This window comes from Sceloporus occidentalis, unplaced genomic scaffold, assembly GCF_023333645.1.
Source record: "Sceloporus occidentalis isolate IW3139 unplaced genomic scaffold, rSceOcc1.0.p SCAF_5, whole genome shotgun sequence".
In the NCBI taxonomy this organism is placed as follows: Eukaryota; Metazoa; Chordata; class Lepidosauria; order Squamata; family Phrynosomatidae; genus Sceloporus; species Sceloporus occidentalis.
Window position 1 is genome coordinate 131,572,624 of NW_028316985.1, and position 18,180 is coordinate 131,590,803.

At 42.2% G+C, this 18,180-nt stretch overlaps 1 protein-coding gene across 5 annotated transcripts in view; it reads right to left on the minus strand.

Moving 5' to 3' along the window:
* Positions 1-1,586: 1,586 nt before the first annotated feature.
* GALNT7 (polypeptide N-acetylgalactosaminyltransferase 7) overlaps positions 1,587-18,180 on the minus strand; it is a 66,464-nt gene continuing 49,870 nt past the window's right edge. For 2 of the 5 annotated variants that reach the window (XM_089525474.1, XM_089525477.1), the window contains 3 exons: positions 16,555-16,653; positions 6,901-7,029; positions 1,587-4,474 (listed from right to left, as the gene is read on the minus strand). In XM_089525474.1, the coding sequence (XP_089381600.1) occupies positions 4,337-4,474; positions 6,901-7,029; positions 16,555-16,653 (366 nt within the window). In that variant the 3' untranslated portion in view covers positions 1,587-4,336. The remainder of the gene's footprint in view (positions 4,475-6,900; positions 7,030-16,554; positions 16,654-18,180) is intronic. The other 3 variants (XM_089525476.1, XM_089525473.1, XM_089525475.1) reach the window with 2 other exon arrangements.

Consider the following 18,180-nt stretch of genomic DNA (forward strand, 5'->3'; position numbering starts at 1 on the left):
GATAAATAACCAACCTATAAGCTTTTGTTCTAAATGTGCTTCCCATTAGCTTACAAAACAGTCCCCCCAAATCTCTCAAGTCACCCCTGAACCAAAAATAATTCATTAATATGAAATTTTAAGAGAAAAAATTGCATGACAGGGTTGCGTAAGTTAGTGTGTAAGTTGCTTGTGAAGTTACTGTGACTATCCATTTCAGAGGGTTTTCTTAGGCAAGGAATATTCAGAGGTGGTTTTCTTGGTTCCTTCCTCTGAAATATAGCCTACAGCACCTGGTATTGGTAGTCTCCCATCCATGTACTAACCAAGACTGCTTCATTTCCAAGAGCAGACAAGATCTGGTAACTTTACATGTTCAAGGAGGGTGGGTTTGGAAGTAAACTCAAAGCACTTTGACAGGGTATAAGCTTTGATGCACCACTTGGAAAACAGTACCAAATGCTGTGTTATCTTCATGTTGCCTCTTGACCATGTACACTACAGTGAAAGCGATGAACACACTGGTTATTCACACTACACTGTTAAGAGCAGTTTGATACTAATTTATGTGACATTTCTTGATACTGGAATCCTGGTATTTGTAATTTGGTGTGACACATAGGGTCTCCAAAGTTAAAATGTTAAGAATTCTTAGGTAACTTCTGAAAACCTCATAAAACTACACACCCCAGGATTTCACAGGATTTTGCCATGGCATATGAAGTGGTGCCAAATGGCTATAATTGTGCTGTACCGATAAAGAAAACCAAATTTAGACGAGGGAGTTTACTTGATAATTGATTTCTTTATCTAGTAACAGCATACAGGAACTTACAAAGGCTGTTTCATGCCCTGTATTAAAGGCTTGCTAGAGTAGAAACAAAGAGGAAGCTTTTTCCTCCCTCACACATTTGCCAGTTCAGTACTAATACAACGTCTAACAGTGGTCAGGGAAGGGATAACTGGATTCTCTTTCTCTTCCCAATATGTACACCCTCCAGGTGTCAGTTCTGATGTCAAAGGCTGGCCTCTCAGCAGCTGTGATAACGTGCCCCCTACCAGAGTTTTCTGCTATCACTGAAATTCACTAAATCCTGTTATCCTTAGGGCTGTAGTTTCTCAGAGAGTATAATGAGGGCAAATACTTACAGTGGGTGCCAAATTTGTCCCATACCCACTTGCAGGCTGCAGCATCCCCCAAGTAACTGATTTCATGGTCTGAGTCACTTGGTTTAAATTTCTGTTTGAGATTTTTGTGTGTGTGTGTGTGTTCATGCTTGGAATTGGTTAATGAGGCAGAACCACTAATTTATCCCCAGATGGGGATGACTTTATTCACCCATTTGTTAAAAAAATAAGATGGATATTTTACCTATGGTTACCTATGGCTTGCATTTTCCCTACACCTGAATTACAGAATGCTTTCTCGACACACAACATGGGAAGAAAAAAAAATCTTAACAATCATATATGTATTATAGAATCATAGAGTTGGAAGAGACCACAAGGGCCATCCAGTCCAACCCCCTGCCATGCAGGAACTCTCAATCAAAGCATACCTGACAGATGGCCATCCAGCCTCTGCTTAAAGACCTCCAATATGACATCCCTTCAAGTACTGAAACAGGGCTATCATATCACCTCTTAACCTTCTCTTCTCCAGGCTAAACATCCCCAGCTCCCTAAGTCGTTCTTCATAGGGCATGGTTTCCAGACCCTTCACTATTTTAGTCGCCCTCCTTTGGACACGCTCCAGTTAAGATATACAGTATATCATAAATGGTTCAATTTGATAAGAGACATAACTTGGGAAAAACAAACTTTTGGTACAAATATATAATAAACCCACATTTTAAAATTTATTTGCCTCACCTAAAAAAACAAGCAATCCAGAATTAAGATATACATAAGACCTCCAATTTATCCCTAGTAAAACTGTTGAAGATTTTTACAATCTTTACAGAAACATACAGTGTATCAAAATCTGCATAAATCAAATTTATAAAATGTGTAGAAATGCATAGTGATCAACTTACAAAGCAAGGATATGGGATCTACTTTTTTCAAAAGCAGGTTACAGTAGGAAAAAGTCATTGGGAGTAACAGCTTTATGTTCTCTTGTAAGATTTGGAGTGTAAAATTACAGATCCATATTCACACACAGTATTGGATTTTAATGCAATTTCACACAACATCCATTTAAAACATACACACCTGCACAATCTATGTGCAATCTCTCTCACTTATGCATAGTAATGTGATTAAATTAATATCTGTCACACAGAAAAGAAAATCAGGCTCTGTACACAAAACAGTAAATGTGCCCTACACCCTTAGTAACCATTTTTTCCAGTTTTTCCTCCTCTATTCCTAATTATGCACACCTTTTAAAGGAGGCCTGAAAAATGGCATCAGAGAAGAAAATCCAAATTATACATATCTGGTCTTCTAACGACCAAAATCTGGCCTTATAACAAGTATTTCCATTACCCACTTTTACAAGTTGATATAATGATCGAAGAGTTTAAACACTGAAGCCAAGGTACATTTGCAATTTTATTCAGTTTACCTAGAAATTTAATTTTGAACTAACACTCCTTTAAAAAATCAATTTTATAGTTAACTAAGTTGAGTAGAATTTGGGAGTACCCAACTGTTCACTGAGACACAGTATCACAATAAGCCTACAGAAATCTCTGTGGGATATCTACCCTCGAAGCTAGGATTAAGTGCTAAAGTAGATCTTTTTTTGAAATGACATTTCCCCCCAAATGGTTTGATTTTACTTTTAGTATAAAATTAAACATCTTAATAAGTTGATTTTCTTTTCATGTTATGGCACAGGGATAACAAAAATGCAAATGTCAAAATAAATTCCAAGGTTCAAACATCCTCTTAATTATTTGGAGGAAAAGAACATTTGAACAACCCTTCTTCACAAAATAAGCATTCTACCCATCTGCCCAATTCTAATCTATGGATATCTATCTAATTGGCAATAATCCAGTAAATGATGTATTTGTAAAATAATTTTAAAGGTTTAGTAATATCTTCAGCCGACTTCTATTTATTATAATAAAAGTAAGAACAAAATCACTTTTACTCTGTCTGCATTGTGCAGATATAGACATATTTCAACTTGGACAGGCTTCATAAGGCATGATACAGCAGGGAAGTCAATGCTTTTATCTGTTTAGCTATAATATACAGTACTCGCTTCCACTGAATGTATCAGTGCTAAATTTCAGGTTCAGTTTGATACTCCAAAATAACTAGCCATTGTAAGGCTGTATCACACAAGTGGTTCATGGATTTAAGTGCTTCCCAGTATACTAAATGGAATCCTCTTTTAAAAGGTTCCAATGATATTTTAGCATTGTTATGCTGACCCTCACACAGCATTCCTAGTATGAATTGTGCCTCTCTTGGTTACCTCTGTTGGTGTGGAATAAGGAGTTCAACAGTTAGTGCTGGAAATTTGTGAAACTACAATGAGAGCATTATTAACTCATTCTGATCAAAAGGAGACACCCCAACATACCCATACTATGACAAATGCTTTTTTTTTAACTAAGAAGGAAAATTTAAGACACTAAATATGCTGAAAATATACCATTCAAAAAAGCAGCATGACTGAAAGAAGGCCACTCTGGCAAAAAACCTGTGGCAGTGCTTGGTAAGATGTAAAATCAAAACAACATACAACAGGTTGATAATTTCATGTTACAGCAAAATCTGGTTATTCTAACCTTTTTTCAAGTGTGAGTGTTGAAGAAAAAAAGAACTGCCTGCAGAACCCTGAGTGTAATCCCAAAAAACAGCAAAGGCTTGGATCCAATTCCCCTGCTTGTGCACAAGTGGAAGGCACTTACACACATACGGGAAGTTGCCAATTCCCAGCCCTTTACACCAAACAGCCATTCCAAAAAAAGGTCCTTCAGGAGGGGCTTTTTGGGGCCAGGGCTGCCGCCAAAACTGGAAGCAGAAATACCTTCTTGTACGAGTGGAAGCAACCTCACGCTACTTCAGATCCAAGCCAGCACTTTTAACTTTGTTTCGATAAAACAGAAACAGAGTCAAAAGCACACTATATTATCAACTAAAATATTTTTTTATATAAAAGAACATCCTAAAACAAAGAAGAGATGTAAACAACTATTAAAGTTTAAGGTAAGAGCAGTTTTTGTAAACATTAACTGCAGATGATAAATCTATCACAGTCCACCTATGTCCTTCATCCCAGTCAGGAGGTTCCAGGCTTCAGCTGTACAAAGTTAATAGTTTGCAGCAGTTTTCAGGCTATCTTCAGTTCTTAATCAAATTAATTTTCTCAGTAGGTAGATTCAGGATATTTTGTCTACACACTAAGGATATTGTTCATTTCCCAGTTTTGTGTTGCTTTATTGGAGTCACACTCTGAAATAAATACTTGGTGTAAAACCTCAGAACGGTCCAAACATTTTCCTGAAGTGATGTGCGTAAATCTATGTAGATTCTGGAAAGCAGAAGCAAAATAAAAATAAAACATTACTTCTTAATAGCAAACTCTTATTGTCTCAGTCTTCCTGAAACTATTGTTCTAATTTGTTGAGGCACCATTTCTAATTTTTGGGTATATAAGGAGAATTAATATAAATGGTGTTGTAGAGAACCATGACAGCATGGCTCATCAGTAATCCTGTAGCCCAAGCTCCAAATAAATGTGAAATTAGTTGTGTGAGTGTGAAGCATCTCTCCCCTTTGCCTCTGGGGAAGGGGAACTCTTGGAGGACCTCTAGATAGTAGAAAAGCTAGAGTTGGCATTCTACTGGTCTTCCTGCCCTCCTGACTCCAAGCACAGAAAATTAAAAAACAAATGAATATTACAATAGGAAAAGGAGAAAGGAAGGCAATGTTCTGTATGAACACAGGTTATTTTGGAAGAGAGGAAGTGATATTGTCTTCTTTCTTATGTGCCCCAGCAGCAAATAATGCACCATGTTTAGCTTTCAACGCCACTGATTTTTCATGGTGATTTTGTCACACCCACACCCTGTGGCCAAGCTGAGAAAAAGCTTTATCACTAAGACTTCAAAGCAAGCTTCCACAATAATTGTACTATTGTACGTTACGTAGTAAACAACCGTGGTGATTACTTATTCCCATACTTTTTAAAAACTCTTTCTAGATTCCACCTCTGCACTCACCTGTTTCTCAAACTACCTAATAAGCTGGTAGAAGACACAGGCCCTTATCACACATGAGACTGGAACTCAAATGCAGAGCCCATTCGAAGGGGAAGCAGTCACCTGTCATCTACATCTAAATGTACCCTTCTGAGCACCGGAAGAAAATAGGGCAAAATTGCAGCACAGCATCATGGGAAATGTGGGACCTTGAAGATTTTGGGGGGGGGGGTGTACCAGGACAGAAGCAAAGTTGCATTCCACACAGACCAATTCGGAGTGAAATTGAAGTGAGCTTGGAAGCAACTTCTGTGAATTTGCTTGTTACCGAATTCATCAAAATGAGGAGTCACTTTGGATTCACTGTGGAAGCGGCTTGGAACAACCCCACATAGAAAGCAATCACGTGTGATAATACATCACGTTATCACGTGAATTCGCATTGTTGGACCTGCAGTTACATCGGATCAGAGCTGCAAAACCCCCCGTGTGATAAAGCCCAAAGACACAGCTGTGTTCGTCTGGACCAGGATCCAAAGAGTTCACAGAATCATGTAACTAAGAGAAGTTGGTAGTATAAGCATTTGTAAACTAATCCTAAAGGCAAGGTAAAAGTAGTCCCTTGACATGAATGTCTAGTTGTAACTGACTGTAGGGGGCGGTGCTCATCTCCGTTAATAAGCCGAAGAGCCAGCGTTGTTTGAAGACAAATCCAGTGGTCATGTGGCCAGCATGACGGCACTGAATGCTATTACCTTCCCACTGAAGTGATACCTATCTATCTACTTGAATTTGCATGCTTTCGAACCGCTAGGTTGGCAGAAGCTGGGACTAGTGACAGGAGCTCACCCCATTATGCAGCACTCAAGCCTCAAATTGCTATCCTTCTGATCTTTCAAAAATCAGAATTAAGCCACCGCATCCCTCACAAACTAATCCTACTTTATCAGATTCATGAAGTGCTTCCTGCTGCTTTCCAAGATCATCTTATTTCTCCCTCTTTCTCTTTGTCTTTCAGTTTATCCATCCTTTTTCTTTTGTATCTTTCTTTACTACATGCCCAGATCCTTCTGGCACCCGGTGCCTTAGTTCCTTATGAGTAAGTTTATAAACCTCCTGAAATTCCCTTGTGAATGAGCTAAGTCCACAGACGGTGGAAAAAAGATTCTGCTCCTTCTATTTCCTTCCTGTTACTTTGAAGTTTTCAAATCATGGTACATTTTAAAGGAAACATTTAGTTTTTTAAAGTGTTAACTGTAATTATTTAATTCCAGACTCATCTATGTGAATAAAATAAATTTCCCATGCAATAAAATAAACTGCAGCCAAAATGTTGTGTATGCTTTTATGCAGGGAGGGATAGCCACAGCTTTTATCAGAGTACAGTCAGCCCTTCTTATACACGGATTTGTTATACACGGATTCAAGCATACACGGTTTGAAAATGTTCCAAAAAAGTATATATTTCAATGATCAAACCTTGATTTTCCATTTTTTATAAGGGACACCGTTTTGCTCTGCCATTATATTTAATGGGACTTAAGCATACACGGATTTTGTTATACACGGGGGATCTTGGACCCAAACACCAGTGTATAACAAGGGTCCACTGTACTAGGAGTCCATAACCAAAAAAAGATTAAGAACAACTGCTTTATAATATACATTAAGGGTCAAGACTGTCTTGATGTCACAAATCAGAATTAACATCAAGACTTCCCTTGACTCCTAATCCTAAATGGAACTTGTGAGATACCTTGAAGTACTGCCATTCCTTGTATTCATTTAGATTGCAGTGTGTAATCATAACTTTTGATCCATCAGGTCCTTTAGTCAAGCACTGGTCATACTGCATGAGCTGGTTAGCTTCATTAATTCTGAACAGCTAGTATGAAAAATATCAAACAAAAAATAACACATTAAACATACTTAATATTTTACACCAACAATTGCAATACTGCCAGTGTAATTCTATGCATGAAAACATTATTACCTGCAAGTAATATTAAAAATTGAGTATTCACCGTACGTTAAGAATTAAGTAGCACCATTTTACAGATATGTACTGGAAAAAAATAACGTGTTAACTCCTTGCATTATAAAATTCAGACAAGCCATATGCAAGAAGTATTGAAACAGAATGACAGAACATTTCTGCAAAAACCGAAGCGTATGCTGAAACTTAAGTATAACCTGACAAAACAGTCATAGGGCAACACGTTGAAAGTAATTAATAATTAGAGTCTATTATGGGGGGTACCCCCATATATAATAGACTAAAATATATCTTTGACCATTTTATCCATCCCATTTATATCCCACAAACAGACACCAGTGAAAAGGCCTGATTGGAGATGAAATACAAACATCTGGAAGGCATCAGTTTGGGAAGGTGTTTGTTTCAAATTGTATGGAGATCATTGATCTAGAAGTGAACACTGTGAGTTGGACATGACTACACACAAGAAGCCTTGCGTAAGCCAGTATCTCACCTCTCAACAACTGCAACAGAAGTTCAAGACAAGCAAGTGTATGTGGATATGGAGTACCAGTAGGCAGAATTAGAGGATGGGGATGCTCCCTTCAATTGCTTAATGTGGTATATAATCCACCTTGGATTTTAGGAGATGGAAGGCCCATAAAGATGTCCTATCAAGTGGCCAAGCTTTCCAGAAGCATTGCTAAAAGTGCACGCAAGCATTCTTTTAAGTTTGTAGATTCAGTATTTGCTTTCTCAATAGGAAAACAATGACTTTTTTTACATTGCTATTTGTAGTATGTATCTTTTTGTACGGCTTCTGTAGTTTTCTAATCTACACTGTATTCTAAACTGCTGAACATCAATAACTACAATGTGTTTTGGACTCTATGAGACATATGCACCTTCAACAGATGTTAGTGCCAAAAATAGCACCTTGCAGCAGTAACAGAATTTGGATACATATCTCCTGGTTAAACAGCACCACTCTAATCATTCATTAATCCACCTGAATAAAATTAGGAGGGTCAGGGCTGCTGGTTTCTTTTCCTGAATTGCTACTGTGCATTAAAGGCATATTGTAGAAGAAACTGTGGTTCTCTGAGTGGTCATCTATGAACTCCCATAAATGCACAGCTGAAAACCTTCTAGAGTTGTTATGTAAGCATTTTGGCGGTAGCCCCACTAACTCTCCATGCACTCTAATAACACACTTTTCACCTAAACTCTCAATTTCCTGGACTGCAAAGCAGTAGCCATGAAGCTTAGGAGAGGCAATCTACAATGAGGGAAGGAGGGGTGGAGTTTATGAGTTCACAGATGACCACTTGAAGAACTAATTACAGCTAGGCAAGCTGTTCTTCTCTGTGGTCTCTGTGACTAACACATACGGACACTAGTAAGCTACTGACCATAGGAGAAGGGAGTGTCATGCCAAACAAGGAAAGGCACAGACCTCCCAAAGGCAGTTTTTGCTTCTGACCTTGAGTCCAGTGGTATTGCTGAGCTTGGTGACACCTGGTGTGTGTGAGGAAACTGCCTTGCTCTTCCCCTCCACACTCACACAGACTGCTGCTGAGGCAACCATCACCCCTAAAAGCTTTCAGCGTCCAGCATGGCTGCAGCCTCCACACTAATCGTCAAGGCCACGAGACCTAGAATCACCTAGACCTCTTGAGCAAAACCTTCCTGGTGCGCAAGCATCTTAGAGTTGGCATTTGAAGAATTTGGGTCTTTTCACTGGGAAGGAAGGCAGCTTCTGACCAAGAATCCAAGTGCATCCATAAAAACCTTGTCCACCAAGATGGCTCCAAATAGGGTTTTTCGTGGTTCATTACAAGACCTGGAGTGTACCTGCAGACTGAGTGACCAAGCCATTCTCAACATCTCGTCTACAAAAGATTATCCATCATCAGTTGGGAACACATTACAGTACAAAGTTGGGTGGTTACATCTCAGGGGGTTGCACAGATAATTCCGAAGAGTCAGAGGTATGGTCTGAATCAGAAGAACCCTACTGTGAAACCAACCTATGAGGAAGGGTCTTAGAAGTAGTTAAAGGCCTAGGCTGTAGAAAGACTGCTTTTGCACTTGTGATTGTGAATGGGTGGAGGTACTGAGACAGTAGCATGCTGAGAGTGGGTCTCATCTGCAGGCCATTTCTTAGGTGGAGACTTAAATCAACACTGAGGAGACCTAGAGCACCTTGGAACTGAAGGGGACTTAAGCAAAGGATGAGAAGCACATTGGTATCTACAAGATGGATCTCAAGCATCATGCAATGAATCTATAATCACTCCATCTGAAACTGCCTCTGGTAGGAGCTAGTAGCCAGGAGCACTGTACATAACTATAGAGTCCCAGTTGACTGAGTTCTTTAACACAGTTTGGGGGCAAAGGCCAGGCCCACAGGGGTTCTTTACACTGGTGTTTAGCAGGGGAAGCCCACAGTCTTGTTCAGTGCCTCCTTAAGACTTCTCAGTATGGACACTGAGGGACCTGCTGCAATCACCTGCAACACTTGTGGGATGTCTGTATTCTTGCCTAGAGATGTGGGGAAACTTCACCTGCACTAAGTGCAAGTTAGTGGCCCTCTTAGAAGCGAAAGTACAGCAGTTAGAGGCTCAGGTAGCTACACTTCAGCATCATAGGGAGCAAGAGGTTTTCTTGACCAGAACGGACCAGATGGTCCTGGATGGGAAACACGCAGAGGACGTTGCTGAGGAGGAGGAGGTCACTTCACATACTACAGAAGTAGGGGAAACCAGGGAACGTTCTGGGAGTTTGCAGCTACAGAATCAATTTGAACCTCTTTCTGTTATCAAGGATGATGAGGAACAGACCAGGGGATTCTGGGAGTACCACCAAAGTGAACAGCTGCTATTAAGCCTCGGAGGAGGCGTGTGGTCGTAGTGGGGGACTCCTTGCTGAGAGGTACTGAACCAGTGGTTTGTGGGCGTGACAAGATGTCTTGGGAGGTGTGCTGTCTCTCTGGGGCAAAGTGGTAGGGCCACTGTGTGGAGAAGATGGCAAAATGCTAACAGAAGACAGAGAAAAGGCAGAATTACTCAATACCTTCTTTGCCTCAGTCTTCTCAGAAAAGGAAAAGGGTGCTCAACCTGAGGATAATGGAGCAGAGGACAGAATAGGGAAATTTCAGCACAGAATAAGCAAAGAGATAGTGCAGGAATACCTTGTTAATCTAAATGAATATAATTCTCCAGGACCAGATGAATTACATCCAAGAGTATTAAAAGAACTGGCAAATGTAATATCAGAGCCATTGGCAATAATCTTTGAAAACTCCTGGAGAACAGAAGTCTCAGAAGACAGGAGGAGGGAAAACGTTGTCCCCATCTTCAAAAAGGGAAAAAAAGAGGATGCCAACAATTATCGTCCAGTTAGTCTGACATCAATACCAGGAAAGATTGTAGAACAGATAATTAAACAGAGAGTCTGTGAACATCTAGAAGGCAATGCCATAATCACAAAGAGTCAACATGGGTTTCAGAGAAACAAGTCGTGCCAGACAAATCTGATCTCTTTCTTTGATAAAATTACCAACTTGGTAGATGAAGGGAATGCTGTGGATACAGTATATGTTGGTTTCAGTAAGGCCTTTGACAAGGTTTCCCATGACATTCTTGCAAACAAGCTTGTAAAATGTGGGTTAGACAAGGTAACTGTTACATGGATTTGGAATTGGTTGACTGACCGAAGCCAAAGGGTGCTCAACAATGGATCCTTTTCATCCTGGAGAAAAGTGACCAGTGGGGTCCCACAGGGCTCTGTCCTGGGCCCAGTGCTATTCAACATCTTTATCAATGACTTGGATGACAGAATTGGTGGCATACTCATAAAATTTGACACCAAATTAGGGGGCGTAGCTAATACCCTAGAGCAGGGGTCGGCAACCTACGGCCCGCGGGCCGGATCTGGCCCGCCGAGGCCTTTCTGCCGGCCCCCGCGCAGTCCTGCCGCCGATTGCCGCTGTTTCCGCGCCGCTCCGGGCGCCATTATTTTTCAAAATGGCGGCCGAAGTCTCGCGTGACCTTTCCCAGGACGGGAAAGGTCGCGCAAGACTTCGCCGCCATTTTAAAAACCAAAATGGCAGCGGAGGAGGAAGAGGAGGGCCGCGTGGCCTGGGGTGGAGGAGGCAAAGGATGAAGACCGGCGTGGCCCTCCCCGCCTCCCTGCGGGGCTCCGCGTGGCCCTGCGCGGCCCTCCCCGCCTCCCCGCGGGGCTCCGCGGGGCCCTGCGCGGCCCTCCCCACCTCCCCGCGGGGCTCTGCGCGGCCCTGCGCGGCCATCCCCGCCTCCCCGCGGGGCTCCGCGCGGCCCCGCGCTGCCCACCTCCTCCTCTGTCTCCTCCGTCCTGCCCCCAGGCCGTGCGGCGCATGGAGGAGGGGGAGGAGAAGAAAGAAGAGGAGGAGGAGGAGGAAGAGGAGAGAAGAAGAGCAGGAGGCGGCAGCAGGAAGAGGAAGAGGAGATGGAGGCAGGAGGAGGAAGAGGAGGAAGAGGAGATGGGGCAGCAGCAGGAGGAAGAGGAGGGAGGAAGAGCAGGAGGAGGGAGCAGCAGGAGGAAGAGGAGATGGGGGCAGCAGGAGGAGGAAGAGGAGGGGGAAGAGCAGGAGGAGGAAGAGGAGATGGGGGCAGCAGGAGGAGGAAGAGGAGGGGGAAGAGCAGGAGGAGGAAGAGGAGATGGGGGCAGCAGGAAGAGGAAGAGGAGGGGGAAGAGCAGGAGGAGGAAGAGGAGGGGGAAGAGCAGGAGGAGGAAGAGGAGATGGGGGCAGCAGGAGGAGGAAGAGGAGGGGGAAGAGCAGAAGGAGGAAGAGGAGATGGGGGCAGCAGGAGGAGGAAGAGGAGGGGGAAGAGCAGGAGGAGGAAGAGGAGATGGGGGCAGCAGGAGGAGGAAGAGGAGGGGGAAGAGCAGGAGGAGGAAGAGGAGAAGGTGGTGAGTGGCCAGAGGCCACAGGGTATTTTTGTTGTTGTTTTATTTTGCATTCTTTTTAATTGCTAACAAGTCTCCCTGCTTTGACAATGATAGTGTGATGATGATGATGATGATATAAGCCAGCTTGAGAAGCATGCAACTACTGTTTCTGAAGCTGAGAGAGTGTGACCTTGCAAAGTGTGTTTTGTGTGCTTTTAATGCTAACAAGTCTCCCTTGCTTTGACAATGATAGTGTGGTGATGATGATGATAATAATATGAGCCAGCTTGAGAGGCATGCACGCACTGTTTCTGAAGCCAAGAGAGTGTCACCTTCCAAAGTGTGTTTTGTGTGCTTTTAATGCTAACAAGTCTCCCTTGCTTTGACAATGATAGTGTGGTGGTGATGATGATAAGTCAGCTTGAGAAGCATGCAACTACTGTTTCAGAAGCTGAGAGAGTGTGACCTTGCAAAGTGTGTTTTGTGTGCTTTTAATGCTAACAAGTCTCCCTTGCTTTGACAATGATAGTGTGGTGATGATGATGATGTTGATGATGATAATGATATGAGTCAGCTTGAGAGGCATGCACGCACTGTTTCTGAAGCCAAGAGAGTGTGACTTTCCAAAGTGCCTTTTCTGTGTGTTTTTGGTTCTTTAATGGTGATATTGATATCAGAAAGCCTCTGAGGCAAGGCCAATGTAAGTTGCTGTGATTTTTACAAACTCATGCGCAGTGAAGAAAAACCAAAGTCCCTTGACCAAGTACACACTTCTGAGAAGTACACTTGGTCCAAGAACGCTGAAACCACCTTGACATGTTCAATATGCATAGCCATGTTAAACCCAAGGGGTTTGGCTATGGAATAAGCCTCTGAAATATGCAAGAGGCCATGTTACGTAAAGCCATGTGAAATGCACAACTGTGCTGTTGTGTGTGTTTTGGAATGCAGGTTGGGGGTGTTTGCCCAGAAAGGGACCGAGGAGGAGAGAGCGGGCACACGCCTCCTCCTCCTTGCAGGGCTTCGGTGGAGGCTCCGCCCCAGAGGGTGGCTCCGCCCCAGAGGGTGGAAGCTCCGCCCCAGAGGGTGGAAGCTCCACCCCCCGGCTTCGGCCCCCCGACTTGTCTGAGGGACACCAACCCGGCCCCCGGCTCCAAAAGGTTGCCTACCCCTGCCCTAGAGGATAGGACCAAAATTCAAAATGACCTGAATAGACTAGAAATCTGGGCCAAAGCTAACAAAATGAAATTCAACATGGAGAAATGTACAGTACTGCACTTAGGGCGAAAAAATGAAATACACAGATATAGGATGGGCGACACCTGGCTGAATGAAACTACGTATGAAAGGGATCTGGGAGTCCAAGTAGACCACAAGTTGAACATAAGTCAACAGTGTGACAGGGCAGCTAAAAAGGCCAATGTAATTTTAGGCAGCATCAATAAAAGTATAGTGTCTAGATCAAGAGAAGTAATAGTGCCACTCTATTCTGCTTGGGTCAGACCCCACCTGGAATATTGTGTCCAGTTCTGGGCACCACAATTTAAAAAGAATGTGGAGAAACTGGAGCATGTCCAAAGGAGAGTGACTAAAATGATGAAGGGTCTGGAAACCATGTCCTATGAGGAATGACTTAGGGAGCTGGGGATGTTCAGCCTGGAGAAGATTAAGAGGTGATATGATAGCCCCGTTTAAATATTTGAAGGGATGTCATATTGAGGAGGGAGCGAGCTTGTTTTCTGCTGCTCCAGGAGAAAAGGACCTGGAAAAGGACTAGGACCCGGAGCAATGGATGCAAGCTACAGCAAAAGAGATTCCACCTCAACATTAGGAAGAAGTTCCTGACAGTAAGAGCTGTCTGACAGTGTAACACACTCCCTCGGACTGTAGTGGAATCTTCCTCCTTGGAGGTCTTTAAACAGAGGCCGGATGGCCATCTGTCGGGGATGCTTTGATTTGGATTTCCTGCATGGCAGGGGGTTGGACTGGATGGCCCTTGCAGTCTCTTCCAACTCTATTATTCTATGTATGAATCATCTCTGGATCATGAGATCTACCCAGTGAAGACAAGACCAGGGTGTGGTTCCCTTGATTTGAAGAGGTGAAGCAATAATAATAATAATAATAATAATAATAATAATAATAATTTGTTTTATTTATATACCGCTATTCCAAAGATCATAGCGGTGAACAGCAAGTAAGCTAATTAGCAAGTAAGCTAATTTGCCCCCAACAGTCTGGGTACTCATTTTAGTGACCTCGGAAGGATGCAAGCCTGAGTCGAGCTTGGGCCCTTTTGCTGGTCTTGAACTCGCAACCTTGTGGTTTCGAGTGAATGGCTGCAGTACAGGCATTTAACCACTGCGCCACCAGGGCTCCTTATGATATAATGATCAGAACAGACAACTCAGTAGTATCCACTGGGGGATACTTGGTCAGACTTGGTTCTCTCTTCTTGTGATTCTTCTGAGCTGACTAATATTGGTTAGAGACTGATTCACATATCATTTCCAGGTATTTACCCAGAGTTGATGGAACATCGGTTTGATCAGGATGGTGAGCAATTACAGATTATGTCACAGTTTGGAGTGACGCTGCTGGCAGCAATGCAATCCCAGACTCGGTTGCTGAATCCAAGTCAAGGCTTTCAACTGAAGGGCACTTTGAGAAGTGAGAAGCTGTCTCCATGAGGGAATCTTTCGAGACGATTCAAATTGAGAAACCTGATGTTGTTGGTAGCTGAGGTAAGGTTTAAGAATGGGACATTACGAATGATACTGAAGCTGTATTTGTTCTGGGTAGTTATATGAAGAACTATGAGAGCCTTTTCCAAAGTCACAATTTGAATGGGCCTGTGGAATGATGCCCCCAAAATGGGAACAGCCATATTGTGCTCTCTTCTTAAACAAAGGTGACACTTGGAGTGCCTGTCTTTCTCTGGTATCTTTACCCAGCAGGATACACAATGTTTCAATGACAATGAAGAGGCCATAAAACAGTAAAGGCTCCAGCCAACCAACCAAGAGTACTAGGAGGAAACCAAGCGAGGAATCTGTAGAACTAGCCAGGTTAGACCAGAAAGACAATACAAACCAAGATGCCAAGCAAAAATGCGGAGAAATTTGAAAACAAGTCCAAACCTGAATCAGTCATGAGAAGTCAGTCATAAAAACAGCAAGAATACTCAGAAGGCACTAATCGCCCCTGCTGTTGTGGCGAACAAAAGGAGGGTGTAGATTAGCTGTTAGGGTGTGCAGAGCAATACGGCCCAGAGCCCACATGCGGCCTGCCTAGGAAGTTTGGGCTGCCCACGAGGACATAGAAAAACTTCATGACTCCTCCACTTCTTGGCCTTTCTCCTTTGGAGAGGGCCGTGTGATGGAGGAGGAGGAAGTGAAAACGCTTGCCCTGAAAGTCTTCTCTGATGCTCAGCTTTCTCCCAAGGAGAAGGATGTGCAAACGCCTGCCCTGCAAGGCTCCTCCTCTGCCTGGCTTCCTCCTTTCTCTGGAGAAAGAAGATCAAATACTTGCCCCTCCTGAGGACAAAGCCAGGCATATTTAATTAAAACCCATCTGTAGCCAAAAGAAGTTTATCCCATTTTAACTTTGGCCCCTACTTGCTGTCAAGTTGTGCAGGTCTGCTCGAGAAGGTTCCAAACAGTGCATTGTGCAGGTGCAGTTAAGCCATTTGTGTGAATCACAGAGACCACAAACAAGAAAATATATCTTTACATTGCAACAATGTGTCAGATGTTAAAGAGGGTTTTTTTAAATCTCAGGAGTCACAGGCGCTATACAGTGCGCCTGCGTCATACGTGGCTTTCAGCATAAGCTGAAAGCCGTGCAGGGAGAAGGGGCAGTGCATCTCATAGGGACGAATTCATTTAAATGGGGCTCGAGCATAGGCAGTATTTATTTTATGCGGGGGAGTCTGGACTGGATCTCCCGCGTAAAGAAAGGGCAAACTGTATTCATATGTATGTTTTCTATATATATTATATTCTATGTAATAGATATTTATTACACACACACACACACAGTTCACAATAAAAAGATGAAAAACCCAATGGACATATAAATACACATAAAGACCTTCTTGGAGGTCTTTAAACAAATATCTCAGCAGTGTTGTAGTTGTCTATACTAGCATGGCAGTGGGTAGAACCAGATTATTCTCTGAATACCTTCAACTCTGTTGTTAACCACAGTATTTCCTTACTAGGAGTATTTCCTTACTACATTGTTAACCACAGTATTTCCTTACTAGGAGTATTTCAAAACAAGCCATGTTTAGTAATAAGACATAAGGTCACAGTAACTTCAGTATTAGTGTGACAAGGCTGGTAGCCCAGCTCCCAGTGCTCTGAGTTGACTTGGGGAATGGGGAAAGAAGTTATGCTTCAATCAATTTAACACTATTTCTGGTAATACAGAATTCACAGGGGAATGTTTTTTTGGCATTCCTTCTAATACAAAACATCTTGCTTTGGGGTTACTTACTTGATTTCCTCCCATTCTATGGCATGGTCCAAGTTCCACGAAGCCCCCATTGGTATGCCCCATACTATCTATGCAGTAAGCAGTTTCAAAGCCTCTAATCTGAAACACATTTACAGTTTATATTTTAGCTAAATATTTCAGAATATAATTAGAAAGAAAAATAAATAGTGTTATGAGAAAATGTAATATTCAGAGGTTTCTGAATCAACACAAACAGGTTACTCTACTGGTGACATACAAGGCGGTATACAAAATATCAAGGATTTTTTTAAAGAGGCAAAATAAAATCTTAATGCCCCTTATAATAAATTAACATCATGGTGCCCTTTTTTCTATAATCTGAAGAAATGTTTAGCAGAATTTACAAAAAACAAACAAACAGAAAACAACCTTGTGAACCCTGATCACTTGCAACTTAATTCAAAAGCTAAGAAAATACTAAATTCTGACAGATTTATATTCTAAAACCTGCTTTCCACAGTGAAATGAAATGGGGCTAATTGCAACAGACTATCATAACTCACATGATTTTATACCTAAAGTGCCCATCAAGCCATGTAGGAGAACCAAGAAAAAAAGTAAAATCATGCAAGGTTGAAAGAGAAATACTTCAAACATGCTGCAACATGATGGCCTTGACTGATACATTTTTTTAAAATAGAAAGTATTTACAGCACAGTGTAAGATAAAGGACAACAAAGGAATTTTTTACTTTCTTTTTTACTATGTACTTTGGCTCACCTTTCCCCCTAAACATATGTTTTACCCTTGCAAGGATGCCTCTTGCTACCCTTTATTTTGATATACTGCAACTCAGGCAATATATTAACCTAGTCAGAGGTCTGGGCATGAATAATCATGCTACATATTGGTGAATGCCACACAGCTTCTAAATTTTGTAGACTTGCAATTCTATGATGACAGGCAGGACAAATATTTCAATAAAATCCAAGTTGATAATCTGGAAAAATAAAACAGATGTGTAACACCACATCCTTTTATGGGCTGCCAATAATATGAGCAATGAATATAGTGGCAATGTTTTCTTTCTTTGACAGCTTTCCTTGATAAGTAATTAGCATAGTAACTTCTGTGGAAGCTTATTAGTTCATCAAGTTTAGGAAAAATGGGCTCAAAATGCACAAACAAGAAACATGTGGGAAACAGCATTCCCATAGTTTTCTGCTGTGCAAGTTGTGTATGTGTGCCTATTCACACACCTGAACAGCAATCTTAACTAATGTTTCATAGTAAGTGCTTTATCACACCAGCCCCTTTTTCGCTGCAATCACAGGGATTTTTTTTTTAAAATGGCAATGTACTGCTTTTATTGTTGCTTTTACTGCATTGCAATTCTTTTGTGTGATGAGGGGGGGGGCGCTCCTGCCCTCACTGCACTCCCTTCCCAGCCTCTCCCTTAACTCCGCTCTCCCTTGCTCCCCCGCATTTCTTTGTTTTTTGGGTTTTTTCCCAATGTTTGTTGTGCAATTTCGGAGCTCTGCAGCTCTGATTTAATGTTTTAATCTTTTTAAAAATTTCCTTGAGGCTCCAGAATTGCATGAAAACCTAAGGGGGAAAAGATTAAAAATAGCAAGGGAGAGGAGGGGACAGTGATACCATGTGACT